At 40.6% G+C, this 14,613-nt stretch overlaps 3 protein-coding genes and 1 long non-coding RNA gene across 4 annotated transcripts; 2 read left to right on the top strand and 2 right to left on the bottom strand.

Annotated features, from left to right (window-relative positions):
* Positions 1 to 1,636, bottom strand: LOC114855347 (transcription factor HES-5-like). Its single transcript, XM_029150487.3, has 2 exons — positions 1,477 to 1,636; positions 1 to 1,363 (listed from the first exon to the last, which is right to left on the bottom strand). Exons 1-2 carry the CDS (start codon positions 1,597 to 1,599, stop codon positions 1,034 to 1,036), a joined length of 453 nt encoding a protein of 150 aa, XP_029006320.1. The 5' UTR covers positions 1,600 to 1,636; the 3' UTR covers positions 1 to 1,033.
* Positions 1,637 to 4,534: 2,898 nt separating this feature from the next.
* On the bottom strand, positions 4,535 to 6,036 carry LOC114855341 (transcription factor HES-5-like). The gene is made up of 2 exons (XM_029150480.2): positions 5,840 to 6,036; positions 4,535 to 5,726 (listed from the first exon to the last, which is right to left on the bottom strand). Exons 1-2 carry the CDS (start codon positions 5,960 to 5,962, stop codon positions 5,304 to 5,306), a joined length of 546 nt encoding a protein of 181 aa, XP_029006313.1. The 5' UTR covers positions 5,963 to 6,036; the 3' UTR covers positions 4,535 to 5,303.
* Positions 6,037 to 8,103: 2,067 nt separating this feature from the next.
* On the top strand, positions 8,104 to 9,522 carry LOC114855346 (transcription factor HES-5-like). The gene is made up of 2 exons (XM_029150486.3): positions 8,104 to 8,328; positions 8,442 to 9,522. The coding sequence occupies exons 1-2, from the start codon at positions 8,206 to 8,208 to the stop codon at positions 8,772 to 8,774; spliced, it is 456 nt and encodes a 151-aa protein (XP_029006319.1). The 5' UTR covers positions 8,104 to 8,205; the 3' UTR covers positions 8,775 to 9,522.
* Positions 9,523 to 12,753: 3,231 nt separating this feature from the next.
* On the top strand, positions 12,754 to 13,715 carry LOC114855361 (uncharacterized). Its single transcript, XR_003785925.2, has 3 exons — positions 12,754 to 12,820; positions 13,131 to 13,224; positions 13,562 to 13,715. It is a non-coding gene; the product is annotated as an uncharacterized LOC114855361 (long non-coding RNA).
* The last annotated feature ends 898 nt before the right edge of the window (positions 13,716 to 14,613 follow it).

Below are 14,613 nucleotides of genomic sequence, written 5' to 3' on the forward strand. Positions count from 1 at the left end.
TTTTCAGATGGCTGTTTGTTTATTAAACAAGGCACATTTATTCAGAGAATGAGAAAAGCCTCATTCAGAGATGATGATACATCACAAGAAAGACCTGTCATCATAGAATGACAAATGACGAGGACACGGTCCTCATAACATACAAAATAAGTAAAAAGTGACCATAGAACCGGTCAAACTGTTTTAACAAACACATCAGTTCACTATAAAAGTGTAATCGTTAAATTGTCAATTTAAACACTAACAATTAGCAGTTCATACAGTACAATGATAATACTGATCATAAAACTGATCAGCAATTTGTTACATGCACTGAAGCACATCACAGGAAAATCTGTGGTTGGTTATAACAGTGTTGTTAAGAAAAAATACATGTTTGGATCTTACAACACATCCACCTTGTCCAATCAGAAATTAAAATGTGTTTACGTTCATAATAATATGAACAAAACATAATGTCAATATAACATTTAAATATTTGACCAGTAGAGAAAGAATGACACCATTATGGTCTCATTCTTGCTGATGCAATCAGGTTTGATTCATGCAACATGCATGAGAAGATTATCTTCCTTAAACTGAAAGACATTGTTTCCTTAGGAATTTTTCAAATAGAATTCAACCTTGGAACAGTTCATCTGTCACAGTTTGACAGATCTGTTGTACAAATACAAAACAAATTGATCCAAAAACAGATCAAATTTCAGCCATCACATAAACCACAGATAAAAAAAAGACATTTTCGAAGTAAGATTACCGATCAACATGATCAGTAGAAACCAAGCGATTAGAAATATAACAATCAAATTTATGTGTTTCACAAAAAATTATGAAAAATTATGAAAAGTTTCATGCAACATGCATGAGAAGATTCTCTTCCTTCTTCTCTTCTTTCCTTGGGAAATTTCAAATCAAATTCAACCTTCTGTTCATACAGAAGAACAAGTCTATAAGATTTCAAAGAAACCAGTTCCAGTAACCGTTGACCAGTGTGGTCCCAGTTTGTCTGGTAGTGACTCCACTGTGTAGGTGTCTACCACGGCCTCCAGGGGGCGCTGCTGGCTGGACTCTTGTCTTTGACGCTGGTCTGGACTGAGGAGCTCAGAGGAGAGGAGTCCTCCTCTCTCAGGTTCTTCTCACAGGGCGACTGCAGGTTGCTGAAGTGGTCCAGCAGTTTACTCTGCTGCTGGTTCTGCTGCTGCAGTCGTGTGAGGAAGCAAACCGTCATCTCCAGGATGTCGGCTTTCTCCAGCTTGGAGTCTGGCTGCTGTTTGAGGAACTCTGGACCCAGGAGAGACTTGAGCTGCTCGATGCTGCTGTTGATTCGCTCTCTGCGTAACTTCTCCACCAGAGGCTTTCTGAGCTGCAGGAAGAAGAATGAAGCCGTTAATGACATTGCTCTGCATTATATGAGCAGCATCAACAAATACAAGCTTGTAGGATTCATGCTGAAGTCCTGCTGAGTCTAGAATTTACCTTGTGGCTCAGAGTCAGATGCTCCTGAGAACTGGTGATTGCTGCAGTGATTGTAGGAGCCATGTCTGGATGTGTGAGCTGTAGAGGTCTCTGTAGAGAGAGTCTGATCTCTGCTGGCTCCATCCCTCCTATTTATAGTCCCACATCTCCATATGAATGTGTGGGTCCTGGTCTGGCTGCAGTTTCTCACACTCTCAGCCAATCACAGAGCTTGATGAGACAATAGAGCATGTGGAGCATCAGCACAGCTAATGGTGTTATATTACCAGGGAATAATAGTTGGATCTTAAGGGAACAGATGGAGGACTGGTGGCTGATGGAAAAAGAATCTGGGAAAGTGGTGACCCTGCTAAGGAACAAATCCGCTTTCAGTGACTTTAACTGAGCAAACGCTGATATATATCATGTGATATAGTACATGAGATAAAAGAACTCTCCTGGAAATAACTGCATATTAATCCATCTAATTATAGCATTTTGAATTAACCAGGTGAGCTATATTTAGTTAATTACTTACTGTAGCTGTATTTATTTGATATTTATTTCTTGTCTTAATGCAACACAAATTTTATTTTCAAAATAAACACAATCATGGGAAACAGTGACATCTGCAATCATGACATCTAATATGAACAAAGAGCATGTGTTGTTCACATGCAGGCGATATTGGACACGTGCCTTGTTGTCAGTGTGAGTAACAAGTTGATCCCGGTTTCCCACACTGACTCCATGTGCTGTGACCGGTGAACCACAAAGCATCCTATGTGACAGATGCTGCCTTTTGTTGTAAGAGGAACAGACTGACATCACCCACTGCTTTGGAGGGAAAGGCTCCTATTGGCTGGTTTAGGCAGTTTGTAAATGTGGAAACATGCTGGAAATGTAGTTCAAAGTCTTATCAGCAAAGAGTGTCACACTCCCACATCGTCATCATCTGGAAATCTTCATAAAAAATGAAAGTTTTCGTCGTTCTGTCTCCTGTTGACTATTAGAACTGCAGCTCTACACAGGGCTGGGGGTGCGTTTGGGGGGACGGGGTTCTTGAAGTGTGCCAAATCCCTTCAGGGAATTCGTTGGCTGCACAGCGGATGTCAGTCCCACCAGCCTGGGCCTCAGAGCTTTCCCACACTCCATTCATTAGCATAGAATAAGCACGAGCCCTACTACAACGACCTACTGAGTAATTTAGAAGCAGTTTCATGGGCACTAATGTTGGGGAGCAACTTAGGAAGTATCTGGTCAGCAGGTTACGCTTCAAAAAGGAAAACTGGCTCATTATTTAAAGATTAACATTGTTTTGAACTATAGTTTTCATATGAACCAACAAAACCTCAAAAATCTTACATCTGGATCGTTTCTATAAGATAGTGTGTTGCCTGTAGTGATGGAATATTTCAATATTAATCATTGTCTCAGTTTGACTGATCAGAGGTTCATGGTCTAGTCAAGGTTGTAGTATTAGCAGTTTAGAGTGTTCTTTTATTTTATACTAAACTGAACCAGACTCTTGTACTGACACAAAGTCTTCCTGGAGTCCAGAAGTGGCAGATGTGTCCACTGTGGTGTGGCTGGTGTGAGTAGAATCATGTTCTCCGTTTCCCACACTCGCTCTTTGACTGCTGTGGTCAGTGCTCTACAAAGGATCCTTGAAAGGAGCTTTTGTGGTGGCTTTCCGCCGTGTGCTGTAATAGACACAGAAAGTGACGTCAGCAGCCATCTGGAGGGAAGGAGCCTCATTGGTTGACTCCAGAGTTTAAATGTACCAGTGGCATTAAACTACACTGATGGTAAATTATTAATAGTGCAGATTGTAGATGTAGAGAATATGAAGTCTCATCTACCGTAGAGTTGTTTTATTGCTGTACGTCTAGTTTCATTGTCTTTAGATGCTGGAGGGAGATGGAGGCAGGTGTTTTTAGAAGTGTGCCAAATCCCTCAGGACATGAGGCGACTGCTGGTTGTGGGTAAGGATGCAAATCAACTTGAACTTTGACTCTCTGCAAAGCGTTCCCACACTTTGTCCACAGGTTTGAACTGTGATGACGAAGGTTCATCCTTTGATTTTATTGGATGAAGACTTATGACTTGATGAAGAAATGACTGACACTCTGCACTGTCCCTGAAGGCAGCAGACAAGCAGGGATGGGGTCGTAGATGAGCTATAATGGCTGCAACGCATTGACCAGCAGCAATAATCATTGAAACTCTGCTCATCTCTCATCATTTTACTGTAGGTGTGAACAGCACACAGGGGTTTTGTTGTTAGATATTTGTACATAGCAGTTATGCTGCGATGCTCACATTTTTACAAAGCACAGTTTTATTATTTCCACACAATGGTTAAATAATATTTATGCTTTTAAGGATGAAGCAGCTTTTTCCAGCCAGGAAGTAAAAGCTGCTACAGCAACATAACATGACGTCCATGTGCCTGAGCAGCTCAGCACTGACTTCATGTTAGAGGCCATTAATTCAGACCTATAACACTGTCAAACAAATGTGGGTGCTTTTACTGTTGATATGTAGGTTTTTGACCCTTTTTAAAGTCATCTGACAGTGTAACACTGAAAACTGAATACTGACAGTGTAATAATAAAAATGTAATACTAAATTAAGTACTTTGCTCATTCCTCCACAGTTAATGTCTTTCTACATAGATTCGAGGGCCTGCAGTGTTTTTACTGTTGAACTTTAGCCCCCCCCCCCCCCTTTTAAAGACATCTGACAGTGTAAAACTGAAAATTGAATACGGAATAAAAATACTTTGACCTATTCTTCCACAGTAAATCTGCTTCTCAATGTAGTTTTACTGTTTTACTGTTGAATTTTAGTTTTCTGACATCTGACAGTGACCTAAGACCTATGACACTGTTTTTGTTTGCAGACTTTCTGGGTTGATAAAGGATCAATAACTGAGTGAGGCCTCAGCCAGAAAACATGCACATGTCATAGAGTTGATTAAATCTGTGTCCAGATTTTGCTACACTATTATACACTGATTAGATATAGTTATAGATATAGTTAGTTAGTACTAATTAACACACAGTTCAAATGGAAGTCAATTATACGTCTGTTTATTAGTACAACTTAATAATTAAGTATGAACTTCTCAACAGGAAGCAGATAAATGTGATGATACATCACAACCACAACTTGGTAACATGTCCAAGGCACCATGTTCTCAACGTGAGGAGAGGAACTCTAGTCTTTACAAAAGACAGCAGCAGTACATTAATCATCACAGTCTCACATAATTAAGACATAATTACGTCCTTTAAATCAAAGGAAACAAAATACTAATCTTGAAACAGATCCCAGGACAATAATCATAATGTGATACAAGCACATTAATCAATATAATTTCACAAGAAATTCCAGTGTCGTTACTGTTTTTGACAGAATCATGTGAACGGTGAAACCTTCAGAGTAGAAGAGGATAAAATACACATGGATCTAATAACAGATCGATTGTTTGCGTTCCAGAAAACTGAAAGTGTCCACATTTACAAAAACTGTTCACTCAGTGAACAAAGATGGTTTTGATCAAATATGATCATTAACAAGCAAGAAGTCAATAATTTCAACTTATACATATCACCAAAAAATAACACACAGGTTTCTGTGATTTATCTCTGGCACCATTATATAAAGTTTCTTTCTCAATTAGAAAAAAAATATTATTTCCATAGGAAATGTTGTTTTTCTTAAAAACAAGAAATGAAATTATTCTGTTTAACCAGATGAACAACCTTTTAAATTTCACTGAAGAAATTCCTGTGATCTTTGACCAATGTGGTCGCCTCAGTTTGACTCCAGTGTGTAGGTGTCTACCACGGCCTCCAGGGGGCGCTGTTGACCGCACTCTTCTCTTTGCTGATGCTGGTCTGGACTGAAGAGCTCAGACACTCAGAGTCAGTGTCTCTTAGGACGCTATCAGAGGAAGACTCCAGCTTGTTGATGGGGTTCTGCAGGCTCCTCAGAGTTTGTGCCTTCACCCCCTCCTTGGACAGGAAGTATGTGACCTCCTGGACACACCTGGAGTATCCCTGAGTGACAGCTGCTGAGGCCACAGCTCCATGCTGCTGCTGCAGTCGTGTGAGGAAGCAAACCGTCATCTCCAGGATGTCGGCTTTCTCCAGCTTGGAGTCTGGCTGCTGTTTGAGGAACTCTGGACCCAGGAGAGACTTGAGCTGCTCGATGCTGCTGTTGATTCGCTCTCTGCGTAACTTCTCCACCAGAGGCTTTCTGAGCTGCAGGAAGAAGAATGAAGCCGTTAATAACATTGCTCTGCATTATATGAGCAGCATCAACAAATACAAGCTTGTAGGATTCATGCTGAAGTCCTGCTGAGTCTAGAATTTACCTTGTGGCTCAGAGTCAGATGCTCCTGAGAACTGGTGATTGCTGCAGTGATTGTAGGAGCCATGTCTGGATGTGTGAGCTGTAGAGGTCTCTGTAGAGAGAGTCTGATCTCTGCTGGCTCCATCCCTCCTATTTATAGTCCCACATCTCCATATGAATGTGTGGGTCCTGGTCTGGCTGCAGTTTCTCACACTCTCAGCCAATCACAGAGCTTGATGAGACAATGAGGCACACGGGGCAAATATGGCCCAAGGGACAATAGTTAGATCTCAGGGGAACAGATGGAGGACGGGTGCTGATGGAGAGAGGCTCTTAGCGCTTTGAGTGAACCTGGGAAAGTGGTGACCGTGTAGAGAGAGAACCTGCTGCCTGATGCTGAGATCAATGACTCTGACTGAGCACACGGTAATCATTACATCACATCTTTGGAATAACAATTATACTAAAGTCTGACAACTGTATGTTGTATCAACAGTAAGTTCTTGTAGACATCTTTGCTATTTACTTGATTTAATGATACAATTTTTGTCCCAACTGACAAGTTCACTATTTCAAAATAATGCAGATATTTGGTTTTAAACTGAAAAAATATAAGCATTTGTTGTAATAAATATTATTAACAAAAATAAAAGTAAACCTGCATCATTAAACCTAAAAGTAGTCATGACACACTTCTCATACGTGTGTCGGGGGGGGGGGTGCTCCTGGGGGCTGCAGCTTCCTGAAGCGTGCCCACTCTCTTTGGAGAATTACTGGGCTGCTGGTGGAGTGGGTGTCATTCACATTGAGCTCTGCTCTCCAGAGCTTTCCCACACTCTGTCCATTAGCAGAGAACAGACGCGTGTCCCAGCAAACTGGAAAAGCAGTGAGTGAAACATGACAGGTTAAAACTGGATCATTTATGATGTGTGTAGATTAAGGTTTACTACATTAAATGCTTTAACCTTAATCTCTCATGTGTTTGGTCCAATGAGGAATCAGACACAACCTTTGGTTCAACATGACTTTGTGATGCATGAAGTCACTGATGTTCAGTCATTTCATTTAGAAGCAGCATCTTAAATGTTAGAAACACACAACAGGACAAAGTTCAGAGTTTCACCTAAACACGAGAATAAACCAAGAGTTCTGTAAACCTTCCATTTAACCCAAGCTGGAATGAAGAAGCGTCCACGTTTCAGAGGCTCAGTCTCATTGAACCTTTGTATGTTCAGGCCAAAGGTCTGAATGTATTGTCCCTCAGGACTCTGAGAGTCACTTTCCTCTGGTTTCCCACACTCTGTCCTTTCACTGCAGGAACAATAGAAGTGTGTCTTATTACGCGCCGCAATAGAAACAGTGTGAGTCTTGATTTACGTTCAGACGCCTGACAGCTCTGTACACACACACACAAATGATTTTATGGCTCGATTGGCTGTTTATGAAATGAAAAATCAAATGACTTGGATTATTTCATTTAAATAAACAGAATAAACTTTGGAAAGTTTATACTGTGTACATTTGTTTAATTGTCCTAATTACAGACGTCATCTTGACGTTCAGTTTGTAGACGACAATCACAACCTGAGGATGTCACATGATGAGTTATGTTGACGTCTCACTTTATGATTTTAAAGGTTGCAGCCAATGGGAACTGTTCCCTCCAGATGGTGGTGATGTCACACTCTGCAGCATCTGTCACACAAGTTCCTTCATGGTTCATTGGTCACAGCACATGGAGCCAGTGTGGGAACCTGGGATCAGTGTGTTACTCACTGACTGCAGGGCACGTGTCCCACGACGCCTGCATCTGGACACACGTATCAGAAGTGTGTCATGACTACTTTTAGGTTTGATGATGCAGGCTTACGTTTCTTTTTCCTAATAATTATTTATTACATCAAATACTTCTATATAAATATCTTCTAAATTTAATACCAAAGATCTGCATTAGTTCAAAATAATGAACTTTTCAGTTTTTGGAAATTAATTGTATCATTGAATCAAGTAAATAGCAAAGATGTCTACAAGAACTTACTGTTGATACAACATACAGTTGTCAGACTTTAGTATAATTGTTATTCCAAAGATGTGATGTAATGATTACCGTGTGCTCAGTCAGAGTCATTGATCTCAGCATCAGGCAGCAGGTTCTCTCTCTACACGGTCACCACTTTCCCAGGTTCACTCAAAGCTCTAAGAGCCTCTCTCCATCAGCACCCGTCCTCCATCTGTTCCCCTGAGATCTAACTATTGTCCCTTGGGCCATATTTGCCCCGTGTGCCTCATTGTCTCATCAAGCTCTGTGATTGGCTGAGAGTGTGAGAAACTGCAGCCAGACCAGGACCCACACATTCATATGGAGATGTGGGACTATAAATAGGAGGGATGGAGCCAGCAGAGATCAGACTCTCTCTACAGAGACCTCTACAGCTCACACATCCAGACATGGCTCCTACAATCACTGCAGCAATCACCAGTTCTCAGGAGCATCTGACTCTGAGCCACAAGGTAAATTCTAGACTCAGCAGGACTTCAGCATGAATCCTACAAGCTTGTATTTGTTGGTGCTGCTCATATAATGCAGAGCAATGTTAATAACGGCTTCATTCTTCTTCCTGCAGCTCAGAAAGCCTCTGGTGGAGAAGTTACGCAGAGAGCGAATCAACAGCAGCATCGAGCAGCTCAAGTCTCTCCTGGGTCCAGAGTTCCTCAAACAGCAGCCAGACTCCAAGCTGGAGAAAGCCGACATCCTGGAGATGACGGTTTGCTTCCTCACACGACTGCAGCAGCAGAACCAGCAGCAGAGTAAACTGCTGGACCACTTCAGCAACCTGCAGTCGCCCTGTGAGAAGAACCTGAGAGAGGACGACTCCTCTCCTCTGAGCTCCTCAGTCCAGACCAGCGTCACCAAAGACGAGAGTCCAGCCAGCAGCGCCCCCTGGAGGCCGTGGTAGACACCTACACAGTGGAGTCACTACCAGACAAACTGGGACCACACTGGTCAAAGATTACTGGAACTGGTTTCTTTGAAATCTTCTGGACTTGTTCTTCTGTATGAACAGAAGGTTGAATTTGATTTGAAATTTCCTGAGGAAAAAACAACAATATTTTTCAATTTATGGAAGAGAATTTTCTCATGCATGATCTGTTATAAGATCCAGATGTTTGAAGCTTTTTTCTGAAAAGTTTTCTCTACGTCATAATTTTCTGTGACACAATTATAAATTCTGATGCCTCATTTTGTTGTAGAATATGATGCAAACAGTCATGTTTATAATTATTTGCTACTGATCATGTTGATCAATAACCTTACTTTGAAACAGTGTTTTTCATATCAGAACTTTATGTAGTTAATGTTTTTGCTGAAAACTGATAAGTTTTAAGATCAATGTGTTTTGTACCTGTACAACAGACTTTAAATGTCAAACTGTGACAAATGACCTGTTCCATCATGAGAATCAAGTGAAGGTTGGTTACCAGTGATGAGAAGGTTTCATGCATTTAGGAGAAGACGTCCACAGACAGTGAGCACTGTGTCCTCACACTGTGAATGGTTTGTCTTTTGTAAAGACCCTTGTTCCTTTACTCTGTCTGAGTAGTTTGTCTTGTAGAAACCTACAAGTGACTGTTGTGATGCATCATCACCTCTTATTGAAGCTGTAAATCTTTTGTTTGTTGTTGAATAAATGAACCTCTCATGAAGATTCTGTCTTGTGCTGAATTCTTAAAGTCATTCATTATATTTAAAAACATTTTCCTTATATTTAGATATAAAGATAAAGTCTGTCATTAGGACAATTAAACAAATGTACATAGTATAAAATCTACTATGAGGTTTAGTCTGTTTATTTAAATAAAATAATCCAAGTCATTTGATTTTTCATTTCATAAACAGCCAATCGAGCCATAAAATCATTTGTGTGTGTGTGTACAGAGCTGTCAGGCGTCTGAACGTAAATCAGGACTCACACTGTTTCTATTGCAGCGCGTAATAAGACACACTTCTATTGTTCCTGCAGTGAAAGGACAGAGTGTGGGAAACCAGAGGAAAGTGACTCTCAGAGTCCTGAGGGACAATACATTCAGACCTTTGGCCTGAACATACAAAGGTTCAATGAGACTGAGCCTCTGAAACGTGGACGCTTCTTCATTCCAGCTTGGGTTAAATGGAAGGTTTACAGAACTCTTGGTTTATTCTTGTGTTTAGGTGAAACTCTGAACTTTGTCCTGTTGTGTGTTTCTAACATTTAAGATGCTGCTTCTAAATGAAATGACTGAACATCAGCTCAGCTACATTGTAGCTTCTCAAGCTGAGCAGTGAAGTCATGTTGAACCAAAGGTTGTGTCTGATTCCTCATTGGACCAAACACATGAGAGATTAAGGTTAAAGCATTTAAAGTAGTAAACCTTAATCTACACACATCATAAATGATCCAGTTTTAACCTGTCATGTTTCACTCACTGCTTTTCCAGTTTGCTGGGACACGCGTCTGTTCTCTGCTAATGGACAGAGTGTGGGAAAGCTCTGGAGAGCAGAGCTCAATGTGAATGACACCCACTCCACCAGCAGCCCAGTAATTCTCCAAAGGGAGTGGGCACACTTCAGGAAGCTGGAGCCCCCAGGACCCCCCCCCCCTCAGACACAGAGCTGCTGCTCAGCCAGCGGTCACTTTGTAGACGACAATCACAACCTGAAGATGTCACATGATGAGTTATGTTGATGTCTCACTTCATGATTTTAAAGGTTGCAGCCAATGGGAACTGTTCCCTCCAGATGGTGGTGATGTCACACTCTGCAGCATCTGTCACACAAGTTCCTTCATGGTTCATTGGTCACAGCACATGGAGCCAGTGTGGGAACCTGGGATCAGTGTGTTACTCACTGACTGCAGGGCACGTGTCCCACGACGCCTGCATCTTTTGGAGGAGCCTTTCCCTAACTAGTGTCAGCTGTATTTAGGATTTAAGGTCCTAGTTTTAGTTCAGTGGTTGTTGGTCCATTGTGCATTGTTACCATGTCATCGTGCTTCCTGTATTAAGGTTTGTTTGTCCTGTGTGTGTCAAGGGTGGTGTAGTGTTCTGATCATGTTTCAGTTACGTTCCTGCTCTGCAGTGATCTTTCACTAGTCACCTATGTATCCATGACTGTTTAAGTGTTTCTGCCTTGTCATCCTGCATGTGCAGGGCTCTTAGTTTGTGTTTCCCTTGTGTTCATTTGATCATTTATTAATACCTGCTAGTATTCCGTCCTGTCTGTGTGGGTCGTGCATTTGGGTCCTCCTCTTAGTCTCGTTTGTCCCTCAGTACGTAACAAACATGCTCCATCTATGAATTAAAAACATTATAGTTTTACCATTATACAGTTTTACCACATGAATGCTACTGATCTACTCCACAAAGAAACACTGCTGTACATATAAGGAGCACAAAATGGTTCATCGCCTTTGTCATTTGCCAGAATGCAAATCTAAGAAGCCAAACTAAACGAGAATTTTATGTTTGCTATGAAAATGTAGGGAAGATTAGTCTTTGTTACTTGTTACATGCGGAGGTAAAATAAACTCAAATCTATTCAAATAAAGAAACGGTCAGTTGTTTTATCACCCAGAACTCTGATCTGAACACGTCACCTGACAAAACTAACCCAATAATGTCTGTCATTCCAGTACAAGTATCTGAACACCATAGTATGTTTTTAGGCCTGTCACCTCCTGTGGTAGATTGATTCAACAGAATTTTGAACTTACAATATTTTGCAGTAATTAATTCTTGTCTTCCTTAAACCGTAAAGCTTGTATAGTCTTTCTTGACCAAACGTTTGGTCACAAATACATTACACTTATTTTTGGAATTCACCATTTATTTTAATAATGCACTGTCAGGAAAGACACGGTGGAGGACCCAAACGCACAGCGCAGACGCGACGTGAGGTATCAGAGGGTTTATTAAAACTCTTGGTCGGACAGGCAGAGGTCGGTACACGAGTTTGCAAGGATGATAGCAGCGGCACAGACAGGGATCAGGCAATCAGTGGTCAATCTCAGGCAAGAGTCAAAAATACCAGGCAGAGTGCAAAACCAGAATCAAGGGAGCAGGCAAGGCAAGGTGAGCAACAAAACTTGAGCTGGTACACAAGAAGGACTTACTGGGTATTAATGCTTGACACGGGTAAGTGAGCAAACAATCTGGCAAAGCAAAGGTGTAAGTGCAGGGGTACAAATAACCAACTAATGATTAATGGGATTCAGGTGGTGATTTCACATGACTGATTGAGGAGAACAGAACTAAACCAGAAGTGATACCAAAATAAAACAGGAAGTGATGACACATCACTAGGTGAGTAAACAAAAACCAAGGCAGACAGGAAACAATACAGGAAATACCAAAATAAGACTGGAAACTAAGCACACACACAACCAAAATGCTGAATCCATAACATGCACATGTACAGTAAAGTTATTAGATAACTATTTTTTGTTGGGTATTATCACGTGCAACTTAATTGTAATCTGCTTAACAACAACAGAAACCAATTGAGTGTCATTCAGAGAACCCAACTAGGATGCCACTGAGCAGCATTAGACAGTGGAGAGAAAAATAAATCTGCTTTTAACAGAAGACAGCTCCAGCATAACTAGGATCACAGTGGGTGGTAAACTGCCTTAACCTCTTGAAAACTGCTAAATTTTCCTTTCTCTGACTTGTCGGTTTTGCTTTGCAGGTGTGTAACAGTTTGCCAGGGTTTACTTCCTCAGACATCCCAGAGAATACAGATGATTTTTACAACCAGACCTAATAGTCTGCAACATTGTTATTATTTATACAAGTAATTGTCCTTAGATCAGAGAACCACTGCATACATGGTTGCCACTGATCAGATGCTGAATGATTAATAACTCAACTGTGTTAATGATTTCTCATTTCAGAGTGAAGAGAGGGAGTAAAGAATGTTGAACTGCCTCCTTGACTGTAGTGGCAGCTCAACTATTTTACCATCAAGGTAATGGAATTCTTAAATGTAACAAAGACATTTTTGTTCTTTTGTCTGAGCCCTCTCATCAGATGTGCTTTATGTCTTGTTATGTATTATGTATTTTATAATAAGACCTGAAGATCTGAATAAACATTTATTTCTATGGCAGGAGTAAGGTCTTTTTTCATTTACTAAGCTGATAATTAGATTTTTTTAGTACTCACCTGTCTTCACTTTATTTGTTTTACTTATCAGTCACTGACTCAAAAGTTTCTGTAGAAGGTGTGGTTAAACCGACTTTCTATATTAACCCCTGGATCCATTCTGTTGAGCTCAGAGATCAGAAACTTCACCTAAGACTCAACCACCTACCGACAGCTTGTGTACGAGCAGCCTGTTGACCATCACAAGCTGTCCAAGCCTCCATTCAGGTCTGAACCCATATGCTTTAATAACTATTTACTATTTATTACTGATGTTTAGCGTAAAATGTCAATTGGGAGCTAATTATCTTATACACAGCTGTTCTAAATCACGTGTGCATAGATCACTATTTATTAACAGACCTAAACATGACTTTGAGCAATGCCTTAAAAGTTACATTTTCTCATACAACTCTGTGTGGGATTATACGTCTGCATTCTGTATTTTTTCATGTGTAATTTAGTGTAAATCGGAAAAATTGTACAATTGTGCTGAATTTCTAAATGATGTTCTAAAGTAAAAACTGCTTTATTTAAAATGATTATTTTTACTTTTTGTTTTCAGAGTGATGGCATCTCATGCTCAGGTGTTTCTGCTGCTGATGGTGTCTCAGCTCCTCCTCTCAGTAACTGTTGTCAGTGCTCCTTCAAAGGAAGATATTCTAAAACAAATGAAAAGTGCTGTAGAGTTTTTTGTTGCACACCTAAATGAGATCAGACAGGCGTCCATTCCTATTTTAGATCTCATAGAAAAGGATAAAATAGCTGGTTCTATTTTAAATACAGCTTTCTTAATTATCACAGGAGCAACCAAAGATAATTCAGTGTTAGAAAAAGTGATTGATGAGTTTCAAAATCTTAATATTAAACTTGACAAGTATCATGTTAAGCAGAGATGGGACAGTTGGGCCAGTGGTGCTTATTCCAAGCCAGAGATGGATATTGAGGTGGCCTGGTCAGACTTTTATGTTCTATTGAGATCCTTATCGGAGTCAGAGGATCAGGAGGCAAAGAAGAGATACTTAGAAGAATTTCTAACGTCCTACCAGAAGTATGAACCTGCGACCAAGATGTTACACGAGCTGTTGACAGCGAAGGAGCCGACGTTCATAAGCAACCTGGGACTGATGCTTGCAGACTATGTTAACTGTCATAAGACGGACATCGAGCAATTCAGTGCGTTCATTAATTCACTCATCTTCAGAGGCAACCTGTTAAATGAATTCTATTACGATTTGAAGAAAATAAATTCTCAAGCCAGGATTGAAAGGTTAACTGACATTGAATATGACACTGCAGCAGCTTTGTTCCAAGTGCAGAAACACTGCATTTCTCAAATTAGCGAATATGTTGAAAGCGATGTGACCGATCTCATTGACAAAAACAAGGATCGCAAGACTCTAGCCAAAGAAATCAGGGAGCATTTGGAGATTTTTTTTGAGAAGAAATATGAGTGGATAGTAGTTGCGTTTAAAACCAAGCGGTCTACAATGTCTTTTTTTGGAAAATATCGGAACAAACACACCCTGTATGGGTTTTCCATGTCCTCAAAGGAAGGAATCAGTGTTGGTGTAGCCAGACAAACTCCAGGAAAGTACAACCTGGCAGAAAAGGTCA

This window comes from Betta splendens, chromosome 5 (genome assembly GCF_900634795.4).
Source record: "Betta splendens chromosome 5, fBetSpl5.4, whole genome shotgun sequence".
Lineage (NCBI taxonomy): Eukaryota > Metazoa > Chordata > Actinopteri > Anabantiformes > Osphronemidae > Betta > Betta splendens.

Coding starts and splice junctions, on each gene's coding strand:
- LOC114855347 (XM_029150487.3), bottom strand. CDS start 1,599: ATGGAGCCAGCAGAGATCAGACTCTCTCTACAGAGACCTCTACAGCTC. Junction 1,364..1,476: donor ATCTGACTCTGAGCCACAAG/GTAAATTCTAGA, acceptor TTCTTCCTGCAG/CTCAGAAAGCCTCTGGTGGA.
- LOC114855341 (XM_029150480.2), bottom strand. CDS start 5,962: ATGGAGCCAGCAGAGATCAGACTCTCTCTACAGAGACCTCTACAGCTC. Junction 5,727..5,839: donor ATCTGACTCTGAGCCACAAG/GTAAATTCTAGA, acceptor TTCTTCCTGCAG/CTCAGAAAGCCTCTGGTGGA.
- LOC114855346 (XM_029150486.3), top strand. CDS start 8,206: ATGGAGCCAGCAGAGATCAGACTCTCTCTACAGAGACCTCTACAGCTC. Junction 8,329..8,441: donor ATCTGACTCTGAGCCACAAG/GTAAATTCTAGA, acceptor TTCTTCCTGCAG/CTCAGAAAGCCTCTGGTGGA.